This window comes from Sturnira hondurensis, unplaced genomic scaffold (assembly GCF_014824575.4).
Source record: "Sturnira hondurensis isolate 20B ecotype Veracruz unplaced genomic scaffold, ASM1482457v3 Scaffold0020601, whole genome shotgun sequence".
Lineage (NCBI taxonomy): Eukaryota > Metazoa > Chordata > Mammalia > Chiroptera > Phyllostomidae > Sturnira > Sturnira hondurensis.
In genome coordinates, this window is record NW_028093232.1 from 2,302,653 (window position 1) to 2,319,210 (window position 16,558).

The 16,558-nt window shown below is 52.0% G+C and overlaps 3 protein-coding genes across 6 annotated transcripts; 1 reads left to right on the forward strand and 2 right to left on the reverse strand.

Annotated features, from left to right (window-relative positions):
* Nucleotides 1–1,972: 1,972 nt before the first annotated feature.
* On the reverse strand, nucleotides 1,973–6,481 carry MARCHF9 (membrane associated ring-CH-type finger 9). Its single transcript, XM_037030100.1, has 4 exons — nucleotides 5,666–6,481; nucleotides 4,504–4,659; nucleotides 3,645–3,837; nucleotides 1,973–3,169 (listed from the first exon to the last, which is right to left on the reverse strand). The coding sequence occupies exons 1-4, from the start codon at nucleotides 6,023–6,025 to the stop codon at nucleotides 2,835–2,837; spliced, it is 1,044 nt and encodes a 347-aa protein (XP_036885995.1). The 5' UTR covers nucleotides 6,026–6,481; the 3' UTR covers nucleotides 1,973–2,834.
* Nucleotides 6,482–9,806: 3,325 nt separating this feature from the next.
* Nucleotides 9,807–12,916, forward strand: CDK4 (cyclin dependent kinase 4). Its single transcript, XM_037030107.1, has 8 exons — nucleotides 9,807–10,036; nucleotides 10,447–10,683; nucleotides 10,847–10,982; nucleotides 11,099–11,266; nucleotides 11,422–11,531; nucleotides 11,986–12,036; nucleotides 12,160–12,295; nucleotides 12,522–12,916. Exons 2-8 carry the CDS (start codon nucleotides 10,466–10,468, stop codon nucleotides 12,612–12,614), a joined length of 912 nt encoding a protein of 303 aa, XP_036886002.1. The 5' UTR covers nucleotides 9,807–10,036; nucleotides 10,447–10,465; the 3' UTR covers nucleotides 12,615–12,916.
* Nucleotides 12,917–13,336: 420 nt separating this feature from the next.
* On the reverse strand, nucleotides 13,337–16,054 carry TSPAN31 (tetraspanin 31). 4 transcript variants are annotated; one of them, XM_037030111.1, is made up of 6 exons: nucleotides 15,859–16,054; nucleotides 15,130–15,297; nucleotides 14,813–14,893; nucleotides 14,345–14,476; nucleotides 13,934–14,047; nucleotides 13,337–13,835 (listed from the first exon to the last, which is right to left on the reverse strand). In XM_037030111.1, exons 3-6 carry the CDS (start codon nucleotides 14,888–14,890, stop codon nucleotides 13,761–13,763), a joined length of 399 nt encoding a protein of 132 aa, XP_036886006.1. In that variant the 5' UTR covers nucleotides 14,891–14,893; nucleotides 15,130–15,297; nucleotides 15,859–16,054; the 3' UTR covers nucleotides 13,337–13,760. The 4 variants fall into 4 exon arrangements, with proteins under 4 accessions (XP_036886006.1, XP_036886003.1, XP_036886004.1 ...); XM_037030108.1 differs by having other exon boundaries at nucleotides 15,873–16,049; XM_037030109.1 differs by lacking the exon at nucleotides 15,130–15,297 and having other exon boundaries at nucleotides 15,873–16,033.
* Between the last annotated feature and the right edge of the window lie 504 nt (nucleotides 16,055–16,558).

The window sequence follows — 16,558 nt, forward strand, 5'->3', positions numbered from 1 at the left end:
CTGTTTCCCTGAGTCAGCAGTCTCTGGCCCCCCCCCAGAAGTTGGGCACAGTCCTCCCCTTGTGATATATACAGATTAACTCATCTTCCACACACATAAATCTCTCAGCACGCTCCCCACAGCTCCCTGTGTAGCCCAGATTATCCTCCCCATGTCAGGACTTGTCCCCTCGCTCCCGCTCCCCTCATACCCACTTCCAATTAGCTAGAGATGGAGATTTCACTTTACACTTCCTCCTCCCCACCACCTCAGCCTCCTGCCCTAGACATGGATCCCTGACCACAGAAACTCCACTGGGCACCAAACCTGGGGACTATCTGTGTAAGATCAACGGAGGGCGGGTTGTACCCAAGGCCCTGTGCAGAGACCAAGGTTTTTACCTCTACGGTCCCTTCTCTCAGCTCCTTCTCTACCACACTCCATCTCTACTCCAACGCCCCTATCACCAAGCTCAGCTTGAACCTAAGTGGCCTGAGTTTTAGCAGATTTGAACTTTGGAAGAATAAAACTGTGCTTCCTCTCAGATCCTTTCCCATGAGCTCAGTGATGAGGACTCTGTACACCCACACTCCTCATTGGGCAAGTTGGGTTGCTCACTTGAGAAGAGCAACAGTTTCTATGATCCCTTTCCTGGACAAGAATCTCTTTTTGGTTAGAAAAGGGAAGGACGGGGGACTGTGCTTATTGCTAGTCCCAACCCCAATACCAAGACAGACAATGGTGATGAAAGGAAGAGGAATATACTATCTCACTTGGCCTGGTGTTAGGACTCAGAGTGGAAATGGAGACAGTGAGCCTATGTTCTTGGGATTGTTTAAACTTCCATGTGCGACCATCAAGGGGGCAGCCCAGGCTTGACCCTGGTAACCCCACTGTGCAATACCAACCTGAACCCTATCTACTAGGACAGGCACTAGTAGGCACTCTGATTGGCTATGTCCCTTCTGATCCCCACCAACTATTCTATAATAGCAAGTCAGTAAAGTCTGGCTCTTCTGTCTGTCCAAGTAAGGAATGTGGAGGATTATCTCTCTGGGGAAACAGTTTTCCACTGGAAAAATTGGGGGGGGGGGGCGGTTGTTCAGACTCAGTTGCCTTTCCACTTTGATCCCTGGAAGTGATACACTTCCACACCTCCAGGTGACTCAGATCCAAGTCCAACTTTGGTTTCCACACTCCCAGGCAAGTCTGGCTGCTAGCACCATGGACAGCAGCCGCCAAGACCCTTTTGGAGAGGGGTGGGAGAGGATCATTACCCAGGCAAAGATATGTGACCCTTGGTAGATAAGCATTTCCTCCAAAACACCCCCAGGGAAGAGGTAAAGCAGAAAACCTTCCCTGAAAGGAGGACTAATAATAGGAAAGGCCCCTGGATCCGACTTTAGCGAAGTGTGAATTAATTTAATTGCCAATGAGGCTCCACCATCCTTCATATAATACACAGCTCCAAGGCCTCAGGAGAATGGGGTGAGGCTTTACCTAGTCCTTCCCCAACTTCTCTACTATAGACAACTGTCTGCTACACTGCTGCCTCCAAGCACAATACCTTCCAGTGAGTACCACTAGCTGGGATATGCTGGGGTCAGACCTATGACCCTAAACTGCCATAGATTAAACTGGAGCTGGGAACTCATCTCCTGGAAGGATTCTGACACTCTCGCTCCAAATGAGTCCAAGTTCACTTCAAACCGCTTCTCCAGGTAAGCACATAAATAACCTGAGAAGGACTCGGAGGATCCAAATGATCCCCAGAGCAAGGAGAGCGGCAGCCTTCCCCTACCCCATGTTCACAGGGTCGGAGGAGCTCTCATTCTTACAAATAACCACCATCCTTCACATCTGCAGTGTCTGTTTCCCCTCATATTTACATATTATGACACTCAACACACATTTCCAAGGCTCTGTGCAACTCCGAATGAAACACACATTTTGAAATTTAACTAGCTATTTAAAATAAATGAACCATCATCTTGTGTAGAAATCTTTTTTATGCCATCAATGATTTTCTTTGCAATGGCACTCAACCTGTCCCTCTTTATCCTTATTCAACCCTATGAGGTAGACAGGCAGACCATGGTAGAGAGAATTTTTTCTAAATCACACACAACTTGGAGGTGGTAGGTTCACCCTTTACATACCTCTGAACACTGCCATCTAGCAGCCAATGTGAATTAGTCACCCGCAAGTGGGAGTTAAACCTCCATCTCAGAACCCACTGCTGCATTTGGGATTTGGAACCTCTGCAAAGAAGCCTCGCCACACCTCCCAACCCTCCAGAAAAAGCCCCAGATGAGAAACGAGTCTCCTTGTGCATATAAATGATTCTTTATGCCCTCCCCCCATGCAATGGGGGGCAGAGCTGGGGAAGTCTCCCCGCCCTCATGCAGGGAACGGGAGATTAATGTGTACTAGTCTTATTGCCAGCTGCCCTGTGGCCATGAAGTGGGGAATGGGGGAGGGGTCTACAGCCCCTTCTTCTGGCATTGATCCCCCCTCACCGAGTCACTGTGGTAGAGCTGAGGGGCTGGAGGCCCTAGGAGCTGAGGTAAAGACGGTTCTCTAGGGAAGAAAAGCTGCTCTCCCCTTTGCCCTCTGGTTGCCTCAGGATGAGTGTGAGGAGCTGTCAGTGAGGGCTGGAATGTCATCCACGTGTCTCTACCCAGTGAGCAGTAGAAGCCAGACAATGTCTCCAGCTTGAGGCTGCCCACAGAGATCCTCAGTAGTGGGGGCAGTATGCACCAAACATCTGGTCCAGGTAGTAGTACCTCCAGCAGCCATAATAGCTCATCTGTAGCCAAGGTACTGACTTAAGATCCCCGCTCCTGGAGTCCAGTTCAGACTGTGGTGACCCTCATGACAACCTCTCGGCCAGAATGGGAACTGGAACGCGCGTCTGGTGGCCGCAGCTGTCCAAGGAGGTGCAGGATGGTGTAACCACAGCGCTGAGGCAAGAGCGTCCGCATGCGCTGGGCAGCCGGGGGACGGCTGGTGGCCCCAGAGGGTAGGCCTGTCCGTGAGGTCCTAGGGCCTGGCTTCCCTGCTGTCCCTCCCCCTGCATCTCCTCCTATGTCCTTGGTCTTGTCATAATTCAGGACCTTCCACTGCTGGTTCACTGCCTGCCAGCGCTTGAAGATGCGGTAGACAGAGGAGCCTTCATGGACGATGAGGCCTGAACAAGAGGGATAAGATATCCAGGGTCAACTCCTGCCCAGACCTAGGCCAGAGGTGCTTAAGCAAGGTTTTTTCTCTTTTCTTTTTTTTAGAGAAAGAGAGGAAGGGAGGGGGTGTGGTGGGGGAGAGGGACAGGCAGGGAGAGAGAGAGACCAATTTGTTGTTCCACTTATTGATACATTCATTGATTTATTCTTGTCTGTGCCCTGACTGGGGGTACACATCTTGGTGTATTAGGACTACACTCTAACCAACTGAGCTACCTGTCCAGGGCCAAGCAAGCATTTTCTAGAGTGAAGAGATAGGGTTGTGAAGGGCCTGAAGAAGCTGGGAAGAAAGGGGCACCGAGATAGCCCCAAAGGCTCTCTGTGGTAGAAAATGTGGCCATAAAGTTAAGGGAATGGGTAGGGGAAGTAAAATGTTTGAGTTGGAGAAAGCTGCTCATTAAGTAAAGAGGAGAGAGGTGCCCTCACCTATGCAGACGACATCCATGAAGCCGTACATGCCGTAGCAGATCTGAAAGAGCAGATCCTGACGTTGCCACTTGGCTGAAGGGCTCAGTGAGGACCAGATGAGCCAGGAGATGCTGGCGACGAGGAAGAGAGAGCCCAGAACTATGGCCGCAATCTGCACCTTCTCAATGACCGTCAGGGAGATGGCCTGCCACTGTGTGGGAGAAAGGGCTCCAGAAAGTCACAGAAAGAAACGGAGGGCCTGGTGATGGGCGGCCCTGAAGGAGGATGCTCCGGGAGCCTTTCTGAAACCCTTCCAGCAGGATTAACATCTGTCCCCTCTGTGCCCTGACCAAACCTAGAGCATGGCACTGCTCACCTTGTTTGACATCATTCATCTGCCATAGTCTAGAAAGTCAGGATCAGGCAAGTGCTCTGAAGCCAGACCATCTAGGTTTCAATTCCAAATTCTAACTCCATCACTTCCTTGCTGAGTGACCCCGGGCAAGTTTTCAAGTCTCTTTGTGCATCAATCTTTAAAATAGGAATAATAATGGTCTATAACTAATAGGATTATTATGAAGATTAAAAGTTAATACACACCAAAAGGCTGACAAAAAAATACTACGTTTGCTCCCATCATTATTGACAGCATCATCTTTTCCTTTGCTGTTGTCCCAGTGCCTAGAACAGTGCCTGGAATTTTAGTTGGCACCCAATAATGTCTTTGTGGAGAAAGAGAGAATATACAGACCGGCAGGAAATTGTGGTCATGGTGGGGAGGAGGAAATAAATGGATGAAGTAGGCTCCCGGGAGGGCTCCTGAGTCTGATTGCAGAAGGGCACTTGCCCCAGTCTGAGTCCTCTCCTTGCACCGTACCTGCAGTGGATTCTTGGTGCTGATCGCCAGGACCTGATACTTGAAGTAGCAGAGCTCACAGCTCCAGGAGCCCCTCTCACTGATCCAGCGGATGAGGCAGGGCTGGTGCGTGCAGCGCACAGAGCCGTCGCAGCGGCAGGGGCTCAGGAGCTCCCCCTGGAGGAAGAGTGACCAGAGTCCCGGTCAGCTACCACCACCCGGACCCCACTCCTCTCTGCCCTGGGAGAGGAAAACCTCCTCTCCAGGTCATTCATTCTCCCACCTTAAAAACGCTCAGGCCTTTCACCCAAAAGAGGGCAAGAGGCTAAGGCTACAGCACAAAAGACAAAAGTTAGAGATCAATGCCAACTTCCCTGACCAAACAAATGAGGGATGAAAAGGGATTGGGTTGGGAGTGGGAAACTGGGTCTTCTCTTTTCCTAGAATTTGGAGAGAGTGGTCTTTAAGGCTCCCCAAATGGAAGGCTACCCGGAGGATCTGGAGTGTTAGGGTTAGGGCTTCAGAGCTGTGCCTTCCTCCCCCGCTCCATCGCTGCAAAGTATTTCAAAGACGTGGTGCAGGCTGGGATGCGTTACATCCTCAGTTTCCACGTTCCAAAAGGGAGGAGAAACCCTGGGGGTTGCAGTAGAGGGTGTTTTCTTTTATTCAGGAATAATTCATCACGACTTAGAGACATCCCAGCACCATCCCGAGACAACTTTGTCCGGGACATTCAAACAAAGAGTGCTCTTTGAAATGAGACGGAAAGTTGCAGAATGGGAAGTGAGGAAAAGTGCCCCACGAAGAGAAATTCTGAGTCAGGCAAGGGCGCCGGCTGGGCCTCTCCCTTCGAGGTGGGAACGGAGGGACCCTTCTCTGCCCCTCCTCCTCGGCCTACCAAGGCCCTGGGGGCAGGGGAGTGGGAAGAGAGGCTGTCCCGTTAACCGGTGACAGGGACCCGGAGCCCCGCTAGAAGAAAGCCCCACCCCTTCCTGGGGAGCCCTGATGCCCCTCCGCCCCCCACGACCGGTCGGGGAGTCTCCGGCCAGCCCCCTGACCTCACCCGGTCCCCGCTCGCATCCCGGGTCCCGCCCAGCCTCCTCAGTCCCGCCCCGCGCTCGCGGCCTCCCCGGGCGCCCCAGGTGCGCGCCCCCACCCCGCCCCGCGTGTGCCGGGGCCTGACCTGCTCAGGGCCCTGGAAGCAGATTCGGCACTGGGGGGTCCGGAGCCCGCTGTCCAGGCTGCTGCTAAGCGACAGGGCGTCCAGCGCGCCCGGGGGCGGCGGCGGCGGCGGCGCGGGCGGCGGCGGGGGTCCGGCCCGCGGCTCCTTGTCCCCGGCCAGGCCCCGGGCCCGCGGCTCCGAGCCGTAGTACTCCTCCTCGTCGCCGTCGCCGTCCCGGGCCGAGCAGCCGGCGAAGGGCGCCCAGCCGCAGCCGCCCCCCCCGCCCCCCCGGGGCTGCGGCGCGGCCCGGGGCCGCCCCCCGCCCGTCAGCACCAGCAGCTTCAGCTCGTTCAGGAACATGCGGAGCCGAGACTTGAGCATCGTCCGGGAGCCGGGGGGCGGGGGGCGGCGCGCGGCGGGGCTCTCGGGCGGCGGGGGGAGGGGAGAGGACAAGGCCGGGGAGGGGGCGCGCGCCGGAGAGCCCAGCCCGGCCGGGGTCTTCAGGGCCTGCGGGCGCCGTTCACTGCTGCCGCCGCCGGGGCTTCGGAGCTGGCGGGGCCGGGAGGGCTGGCGGCCCGGGGGCGGCGGGGCGGGCAGCCATGGCCGGGGCAGTGGGCGGGGAGGGGGCTCAGGGTGTCGCGCCGAGCGGGTCTGGGTCCGGAGCGGGCCGGGCTCCCGGGATTACGCGCCCGTGTCCTCCTGCGGCGGGGCCGCCCCCCATCGCCGTCCTCCTGGCCCCAGTCCCGCTCCGGCTCCCGGCTCCGGGCTCCCGCTCGGCTCGGCCCGTGCGCTCGGCGGTGGCAAATGGCGGCTCCTTCCGGCGGCGGCGGCGGCGGCGGAGACCCCCCCCTCGGAGCGGCGGGCGGGCGGGCAGGGCGGGCAGGGCGGGAGCCCGGAGCCGGTTAGGGATGAAGGGAGGGGCGGGGCGGAGACGGGGGGGAGAGGAGGAGAAGTAGCCGCGGCTGCGCATCCCCGCCCTGCCCCGCACTAGCAGGTGTCCCTAGGGGCGGGGGTGACAGTGCGAGCCCGGGGAAGGATGGAGGGAGGGGGGTGTCTGAGGAAGGGGCGTGTGAACTCTGGTAGGAGAATAGGTGTGTGAACGGGGGAGGATGGAAGGAGAGTGAGTGCTCAGGCAGGTGCACCAGAGAGGGACAGTCGTGTGCAACATGGGAGTGTGCAGGGACCCTATGTAAGGGTCTACCGGCATGAAGGAGGCGAGTGAGCAAGAGGTGGCCTCAAGCAATAAACACTTTTACACAAAGAAATGAAAAGTGTGCATGGCGGGACGGTGGAAGAGATGAGAGTGTAAGGGATGCAATCAGATTGCATGAGAAACAAAGTATGTGGCTGTAATGTGTGAGGTAGGTGAATAAGCAAGGGACACAGGAGCGCTAAAGGGACGAGAGTGTCTTTTCTGGCCTTCTCCGGCCCTCACCACCCTACACTGAAGTGACTATCCTCCGCTCCCACACACAGCTCTTTGCTCTTATGGGTCTCAACCCTGAGAACCAGTTTTACCCCCTTACTATTTCTGATGTACACATACAACCTCCCTCTCCTCCCTTTTCCAACGCTGAAGGGAAAGAAATTCCAGGGAGCCCATTGGGTCAAATACACTGGGAGTAAATTAATTAGTAAAAGAGTAATTAACAGAAGGGAGGGTATAGAACCAGGGACAGACTGCCCAACTAAGGCTCCTCAATAGAAAATGATGAAGGAGAGCAATGCCCTTAGGAAGCATTCAAATGCATTGCATGGATGAATGAATGAGCCAGAAAAGGGGGCTAGAACTCAAGCCAACATAGAGGATGACTTTTTTTTTATTGAATTTATTGGGGTACCATTGATTCACAAAACCATACAGGTTTCAAATGTACAGCTCATCGTCTGCACAGTGCATAATGCACCCATCACCCAAAGTAAAGTGTCTCTCTGTCCCCATTTATCCCTACTTTGCCTGCCCCCACATACCCACACCCCTCATCCCCAGGGCTATCACCACACTGCTGACTGTGCCTATGTTATATGTGTGTGTGTGTGTATACATACATGTTTCATTTTTGCTTAATTCCTTCACCTTTCAAGGATGACTTCTGAAGACTGAGCTATCATGGGCTAATGTGGAAGGTGATGCTGAGGTGGACTCTGCTGGTGCAGAAAATTTGACACAGACACCCTTCCAGAAGATTTACACACCAACCAGTTCTAACAAGGTAGCCAATGAAACATTCACCCTACACACCCCTTAGGCTCAGATCTTGAGGTTATTCTTTTTATTTTATTTTTAAATTTTTTAGTTTATTGACTTTAGAGAGAGAGAAAGGGAGAAAGAGAAAAAAAATTGATTTGTTGTCCCACTTATTTATGCATTCATTGATTGATTCCTGTATGTGCTCTGACCTGGAATAGAACCCTCAACCTAGGCATATAGGAACAATGCTCTAAGCACTGAACTACCTAGACTTTTTTCTTTTTTTAAATATTTTATCTATTTTTTAGATAAAGGAGAATGGAGGGAGAAAGAGAGGAAGAGAAACATCCATGGGTTGCCTCACACCCCCAACTGGTGACCTGGCCCCAAACCCAGGCATGTGCCCTGACCGAGATTGAACCTGCAACCTTTCAGTTCCCAAAAGGGCCACACCAGCCAGGGCTCGAGGTTTTTCCTACTAGTCCCAGCTGCCCTTATCAGCAAGGACTCAGAGTTATAACTATCAGAATGCAACGAGGGAGAATCTCTGCTGATGTGTCTTTTGTTTTGCTCTGGAGCATGCTTTAAATTAATCTCAAACCTGAAGTCTCATATCCTCAGCCAGATGGTTAAAGAAAATAGATGTTGGGGTGAAAGAAGTGACACATAGGGTAATAAAATGGTTTCAGATTTTAGGCAAGTTGTCACAAATGAGACACTAATCCCTTCCTTCCCTTAGTTCCATTCCCCTAAAAGGTTAGGAGATGAAGAAGTTGGAACCAGTAAGACAAGGGAAGCTAGCAAGAAAACTGCCTATTTTGTACCTTTGTATGGTGTCTGTGAGCAAAGGCCATTTGGGAAAGGTTTGTGTTCCCGGCAGGGGGAAGGGCTATGAAAACTTGCACTGGAGGAAAAGAAGCACAATTACCTCCAATAATGAGTCACAAGGTTTGCAGAAGGGCACAAGACATTCTCATGTAATGTACTGGTCTGGGGTGGTGGTTGTGGTGTGTGTGTGCGCGCGCGCGCATTTGTTTATACATGATGCATCTGCCATACACATACACACACATAACATCATAGTGCTGAAAAGAACCTTGAAAGTCAAGAATTCCTCTCTCCTAATCATTGAAAACTTCTCTGCCAGAACGCAAACGGTGGTCTCCGCTTTAACACTCCCAGAGAGGGGTGGAGATTGGGAAGAGGGAAGCCATTACCTTGCCCCTCTTCCTCTTGGATTACTGTGTTAATCCGCCTTCCATCAATCCTTTAATCCTAGTTTTGCCCTGAGATGGGCATTGACTACTCCCTATTTCATATAACCACACTGTTGGCTGCGTCTTTACAGATAGTCTTATCACTACTTCGAAGGGCTAGTGACTGAGACGCAAAAAACACACATCCACAAACAACCCCGCATGCACAGGCGAAGCATGCGCTCAGTAAAAATTTGTTGAATGAATGAATGAATGAAACAAAGACACAAATAAGTTCTCCGATGGTGTTGGAGCAGAAAGGCGACAGCACCACCTCGTGTTCCCAGACACCCTCCCAAGGCCCCACCATAGAGTGAGAGACTAGGAGGGAGATAGGCGAAGGCCTGCAGCGGGAATTCGCATCTGGGTGGCCCAGGTTGCCATGGCACCGTCTTGGACTCCACCCTCTCTCTTTTTATGCGCCCCCCCCCCCCCCCCCCCCCCGCCCCAGCAAGGGTAGTGGCAGCTANCGCCCCCCCCCCCCCGCCTCCCCGCCCCAGCAAGGGTAGTGGCAGCTAGTCACGTGGTCCGCCGCGTAACCACAGCTCAGCTCCACCAGAGCGGGTTCAAGTGGTCACGTGGGATAGCAACAGGTCACGTGGCTCCGATCGCCCCTCCTCTCCTTTCCGCCCCCCACCAACCCCTTACCAGGCAAAACCACTCCCGGCCCCTCTGCGCATGAGTAATCGGTCACGTGCCTCGAACGTCCGGCGTTCTCCTCCCCCCGCCACCCCCAACTCCCGCCCAGGTTTTCCGCGCGCCTCTTTGGCAGCTGGTCACATGGTGAGGGTGGGGGTAAGGGGGCCGCTCTAGCTTGCGGCCTGTGTGTGTGTGTTCGGGCCCGTAGCGTCCAGCTGCCTCGAACAGACCAGTGTATGGGTCCTAAGGAACTGCCTCCCGGGCCCCGGTAACGGGCCGACCCCGCATCTCCCGGCCCGGGGTGAAGTAAGTGCAGTCCCTTCCCAGGAATGGAGACCTTTCTCGCAAACCATGGCTTCCTGCGTGGGCTAGTTACCGAAGGGTCGCTCGAGGGCGGGAAGTGGGACAGGGTGTGATCTGGTGCTTTGTGGTTGTAGGGAGGTGCGGTTTCAGGGGCTGGGGTGTGTCGTATGGGGTCTTGTGCTGGCGCGACGGTCCCAAAGGAAAAGGCATTTTTGTATTCTAGGGCTTCACGTGGCTGAAGGGGTTGGGGCTAGAGGCATTGTGTTACTTGAGGGGCTGGCCTCATGGAAGAGTGGGGAAGGGACTCTGGTGTGATGTCTTTGTGATGCCTTTTGGCAGAGTTACTTTGTTGCCGTAGGCTCATATCATCCGAACTCTGGGAGTTTCGGTGGTAGGAGTCTCTGTGATTGTAGGGTCTCCTCTGATCTGAGAATGGCTACCCTTCGATATGAGCCAGTGGCTGAGATTGGTGTTGGTGCCTATGGGACGGTGTACAAGGCCCGTGATCCCAACAGTGGCCACTTTGTGGCCCTCAAGAGCGTGAGAGTGCCCAATGGAGGAGGTGCTGGAGGGGGCCTTCCCGTCAGCACAGTTCGTGAGGTGGCCCTGCTGAGGCGGCTGGAAGCTTTTGAGCATCCCAACGTTGTCAGGTGAGAAGGTAGAGGGTGGGGAGTGGGTAGTGAAGAGGAAGAGACATCTAACGATGGGGAGCGGTGGTTAGGAGAGAAGTGGGGACTCTAAGGAGATAGGGAGGGCTATGTTGGGGCCAGAAGGGATTCATGATACGAGTGAGTGAACATTTGTTCTGGCCAGGCTGGTGGACGTCTGTGCCAGCTCCCGGACTGACCGGGAGACCAGAGTGACCCTGGTGTTTGAGCATGTGGACCAAGACCTGAGGACGTATCTGAACAAGGTACCCCCACCAGGCTTGCCAGTGGAGACCATTAAGGTGAGTGGAATGAGCAGACAGTAAGAGGTAGGTGGCTGCTCTGCTGTGGAAACTGCTGTGATTTCAGGTATGGCACCTAATTTCTAGTTCCTCTGTACCTCCCCCTTCCAAACCAGGATCTGATGCGTCAGTTTCTAAGAGGCCTGGATTTCCTTCATGCCAACTGCATTGTTCACCGGGACCTAAAGCCAGAGAACATTCTGGTGACAAGTGGTGGGACAGTCAAGCTGGCCGACTTTGGCTTGGCCAGAATCTACAGCTACCAGATGGCACTCACACCTGTGGTCAGTAGAAAGATGGTAGCCAAAATGGGTTCTGGTTGGGGGTAGGAGAGCAATTGCCCAGCAATGGAAAAGTCATGTGTTTCTTGATATCAGTTGAGCAGTTGTGCTTTATGCTAACCCATCGGGCCCTCATCCACTTTTCCTGTTCCTGTCAGGTTGTTACACTCTGGTACCGTGCTCCGGAAGTTCTTCTGCAGTCAGCGTATGCAACACCTGTGGACTTGTGGAGTGTTGGGTGTATCTTCGCAGAAATGTTTCGCCGAAAGTATGGGACCCAAGTATCCTGAACACTTTTGAATTTCCCAAAGCTCTTAAAACCACATCCATACCCTGCCCCTTTTGAAAAAGTTTTTATTGATTTTAGAGAGGGGAAGTGGTAGTGGTGGTGGGGGAGAGAAACATCAATTTGTTGTTCCACTTACTTACACATTCATCGGTTGATTCTTGTATGTGCCCTGACCAGGTACCAAACCCACAACCTTGCCACACAGGGACACAATACTCTACTTGAGCTGCCCAGCCAGGGTGGAACCCTGCCCATATTTTCATTTGAATACTACCGACCTCCATACCCATAACCAGAAGCTCTGAAATGTCCTGGAATCAGGAACTTATTATCCCTTAAGTTTCCATACTTTCTGTTTTGAGCCACTAACCAAGCAGTAACCGTTCTACTATCATATCTTTGAAAATGACTGCTGTGTCCCTTCTCACCTTAGGCCTCTTTTCTGCGGAAACTCTGAAGCTGACCAATTAGGCAAAATTTTTGAGTAAGTGAGTCGCAAGGGGGGAAAAAAGTTCATTCTGGGTCTTGCTATTACTAAGCCCTGGAGATGGAGGCTGGAGCAGGACCCCTGCCCCCACCCCCCTGACCAGAGTTCTGTTCCGCATAGTTTGATTGGGCTGCCTCCCGAGGATGACTGGCCCCGAGACGTGTCTCTGCCCCGAGGAGCCTTTTCCCCCAGAGAGCCCCGCCCAGTGCAGTCCGTGATACCTGAGATGGAGGAGTCTGGAGCACAGCTGCTGCTGGTACTGGGTTTGGGCGTGGGCAGGGGTTGAGATTGGGGTGGACAGTGGAGTAGAAGAGGGGCCCGAACCATCGTGGTTCCTGAGACTGGTTGGGGGGTGGGCTAGTCTGTTGCTACTATGATTGGCCATCTGCACAGAGGAATGTAGAAAATCCTAGGTATTGGGGGTGAGCGAAAGTCCTTGTTTTTTATTTTTCCATGGTTTTCTGACCTTTGCCTCCCCTTAGGAGATGCTGACTTTTAACCCACTTAAGCGAACCTCGGCCTTCCGAGCCCTGCAGCACTCTTATCTACAAAAGGCAGAAGGTAGCCCAGAGTGAGCAGTGGAGTGGCTGCAGCACAACCAAGAAGAGAGAAACTGTCATTTACCTTCCTCCAAACACTTGAGTGCACAGCCCCCCTCCCCCCACTGAGAAGGAGCTCAGTGCCTTTTTATCTCTGAGGCTGTGGAATGTGCCTCCAGCTTTTACAGAGAATACCTGGCTGGCAAGTTTAATGACATTCCCCTCCTCCCCTCCCCCATCAGAGTATGTCCCTTGTTCTCCCTTTCCTTACCTTGATATTGAGATACTTTTTTTATACAGGAAAAAACAAAACAAAGAAATATGGTCTTTTATTTTAATGTTTCTTCCTTTGATTGGCTCTGTCATTTGGGGATTTGGACAATCCTTTCGGGAGATGGACTTCCCTGCAGAATCTTAGAGATTCTCCTTAGGTCACAGGGCCTGCATAGTCAGGAGCCCTTAAACTGGTAAGAGAAGACAAGGCATTTAATTTGCTTTTTTTTTCTTTTTTAAAGATTATTGTAATTTATTTTTAGAGAGGGGAATAGAAGGAGAAAAAGAGGGAGAGAAGCATCAGTGTTTCTCACACACCCCCTGCTGGGGGACTTGACCTGCAACCCAGGCATATGTTGTGACTGGGAATCGAAGTGGTGACCCTTCGGTTCTCGGGCTGGCACTCAATCCACTGAGTAACACCAGCCAGGGCTAATTTGCTTCTTTGAATATGGAGTTGAAATGGCTTTTATTTTTATATTCACTTGAACTGCCCCCAAACTGGGTCCTGTTAATTATAAGAAAGAGTTCTTGGTGGTTTTCCCTCTGGTTTTGTCTCTGATTTTCCCTTGGAGCCAGGCCAGGATGTTTTGTGATGGTTGTCCAGCATGTGGAAGGAAGAAGGGAGGAGGAGGATAGACAGGAATGACTCCAACCCCCATACCATCTCAAGCATTCCCAGGAGCTTCCCATATCCACTCAAGGAGAGAGGACGTTTTTCTTTATTCCTTATAATTTTGCTCCACTAAAAGATACCAAGGTGGAGAGCCTGGCTATTGAATCACTGGGAGATAGCAAAGGGCCTTTCCTTCTTCTCAAACAAAAAAGGCTGTTGACCCTGGGTTTTCCCTAAGGGAGTAAGAAACAGCTTAGGGAGAGCAGGAGCGAGGTCAGAAGGATCCAAAAATCTTATAGAAAGGCACTGGGGTTGGCTCGAGGATCCTTCTGATTCCGAAATCTCATTGCAAGCCAGACACCAAGAATCTATAGAAGCAAAGGGAAAGGGATAAGCATCAGTTCTGAGTCTCTGAGGGTAACAGATACAGGGAAAGGGTATATAGGAGGGAGCTGGAGAATGTTACCTCTGTAAAGCTAAAGAAGAGTCCAACACCTCCCAGGATTTTCAGGGCTTCATCTGAATGCTTAAGGAACTTTTCTCCACACATCTGGCATGTGGGCCTCCGCATCTTGCAGACCTAGAATAAATCGTGTATGTGTGGAGGTGGGGTGGGGAAGATGCAGAATTGTTAAGCCACCCTATCCTGATACCAGTGGTGAATGGCCCTAGAAATGATTAGTTTTTATCAGTATCCTATCGATTGAAATCCCACTTGGCTAATTCTCTAGCCTTTGTATATCCATGCCCTTTCCCAACACAAGAAGCATACAGCCCCAATACAAGACAGCTGTTAGAGGCAATCACATGCAAATTCATATCCAGGCACTGTCCTTACCCAGTTTTCCTACCCAATCCCCCTTCCCCACCAACTCACTGCAGTGCAAAAAGCATAATCTTGTTGATACAGGGTTGTGAGATTGAATAAACCACAACAATCAAAACTTCTTTCCAGTTCATTCCGGGTCTTGTTGCTCATGACCCACCAAGAAGCATTGATGACATCTGTCTGGAAGATAGATGGGCAGAGGGAAATTATTTGATGCTGCTAAGAATCTCCCTACATTTTGATCTCCATCCGGGTGCCTCAATTTCCCTATTCCAGCAAAGGGAGTCAACATCCCTCTGGGGGTGGGGGTGGGGCCAGTATCATAATTCTGTGGACTCAATGATAAATACCCAACCTAGGTTCTCCTAGATCACCCTCATGGGAAAAGAGCCAGAAACCCTAGAGGAAGCAAATGGCCCAGGAGTAAGTAGTGTATCTAAGAATCATTTTGGGGGCCAGACTCAAGGAGGAAGAGATTAGAAAAAAATGCAAATACTTGAAAGGGCATTCTCTTACCTGTTTGCTTCGGTTAATAGCCAGACATGAGCAAGAGATTACAAACTGGAAAACAAAGACCAAGCCAAGGATGATCATGTACTGAGAGGAAGAGTTATGGAAAAAAAAAAGTCCAAGATTCCTTTATGTCTTACCTATAACAATCATCTGATCTGTTTATACAACTTATACATGTAAGTTGAAAACAAAATCATCAGCTCTGTTTTCATAGAGCAGGGCAAAGAAACATGTCCCCAAGATCCCTGAGGTCTAACTTCTTCATAGCCTACTCAGCCCTCCCAAGAGCCTTAGTGCCCCATCACTTCAGGTCAGGATACAAAGAACAGCAGTACTTGGTGGTGGTTAACGGCACCCACCAGTCCAGCCACTGCGATGAGAAGAAGGAAGACCCCCACAGCAATGACTCCTCCGATGATATGGATGCTGGACACCAGGCCCAGGCCTTTACCCCAAGCAGCCACTCCAATGAGCAACAAGCCTACCAGCTATGGGAAACAGAAAGCAGAACACATCTCAGAATTCTAGCTTGCAGCACAGCCAATGGCCATACAGGGCACTGGGGACAAAAAGCAAAGGAGGTGTTACAGTGACCGGGAATATCCCTGGGCTCTCCTCCCATTGGAGATCAGAATGGCTGGGTGGGAATGGGGAATGTGGCAGGAATGGTAATCTATGAATACAATAACCGAACCTTTAGCTTCATACATCACTTTTCTATTTTGGTAAAAGGCGAAAGATTTATACGATTGATAGAGAAACCAGAGTATCACTTCACTTTTCTATTTTGGGAATTGAATTATCAAACTGAATTGCACGGAAAGGAGGGGTGGGCCTTTGTGCCCAGAGCCCACAGTTCATTCCTTCCACCCCCCAAAAAACCCTTGGATCACCGGAAGCCTCCCCTCTTCCCACGGAAGTCCCCCGGAATTCCCTCTTCGCCGGAAGTTCCTAGGAATCTTCCCGGAACACCCAGTACACCATTCTCCCCACCGGAAGTCCCCTGGAGAATCTCCCCACTCGCCTTTCCGCCCTGAAGCTCCCCCCACCTTCAAAACCTCACCATGTAGACCACGTTGAGCGCGCACAGCGCATTCTTGGAGCAGGCAAAGCCGCCGCAAACCATCTCCCCAGCTTTGGGGACCGAAGTGGTCCCAAGGATTTAGGGAGGCGGTTTTAGAGCTCGTCTTAGACCGCGACAGCGTCTGTCCCTTTAAATCTAGTTCAGCCAAACCCAATTGTCTGCGCCTGCACCGTCCCACCCCTGCCTCTGGATTGGCGAAACTCTGGGGTAATCCAGAACGTAGTTGGACTGAATACCAATAAATCAGCATTGCGTTTCTGACCCGCCTCCCAGCTCCTCCTTTAGGTTCCTTATAGGATGAAACTTAAAACTGGGGGCAGGGCTTGCAAAGATTCTTGTAGGGATCAGAGCCTAAACTTCGATCCCCGGACTGAAAGCGAAGCTTTCTGTAGTTGCAGTTCCGTGGTCCCTAATCCGAGAAAGGATTCTTTGGGGGAAAACTACCCAAAGGAGGAGTTGCGACTTCACCATTTCCCCTTGTCCTGCAGTGACCTCATGATGACGCCATTGTTTGTTATTATTTCATCACACTTGGAAACACCCAGAGGAGCAAAATATTGAGCCCAGCCACAGAGGCCCCGTGTTGGGTACAGCAACAGCCAGCCAACCCTTACACGGTTGCAAGCATGGCCACCAGTACACGTCCTGTTCCACATTCCTCCTTC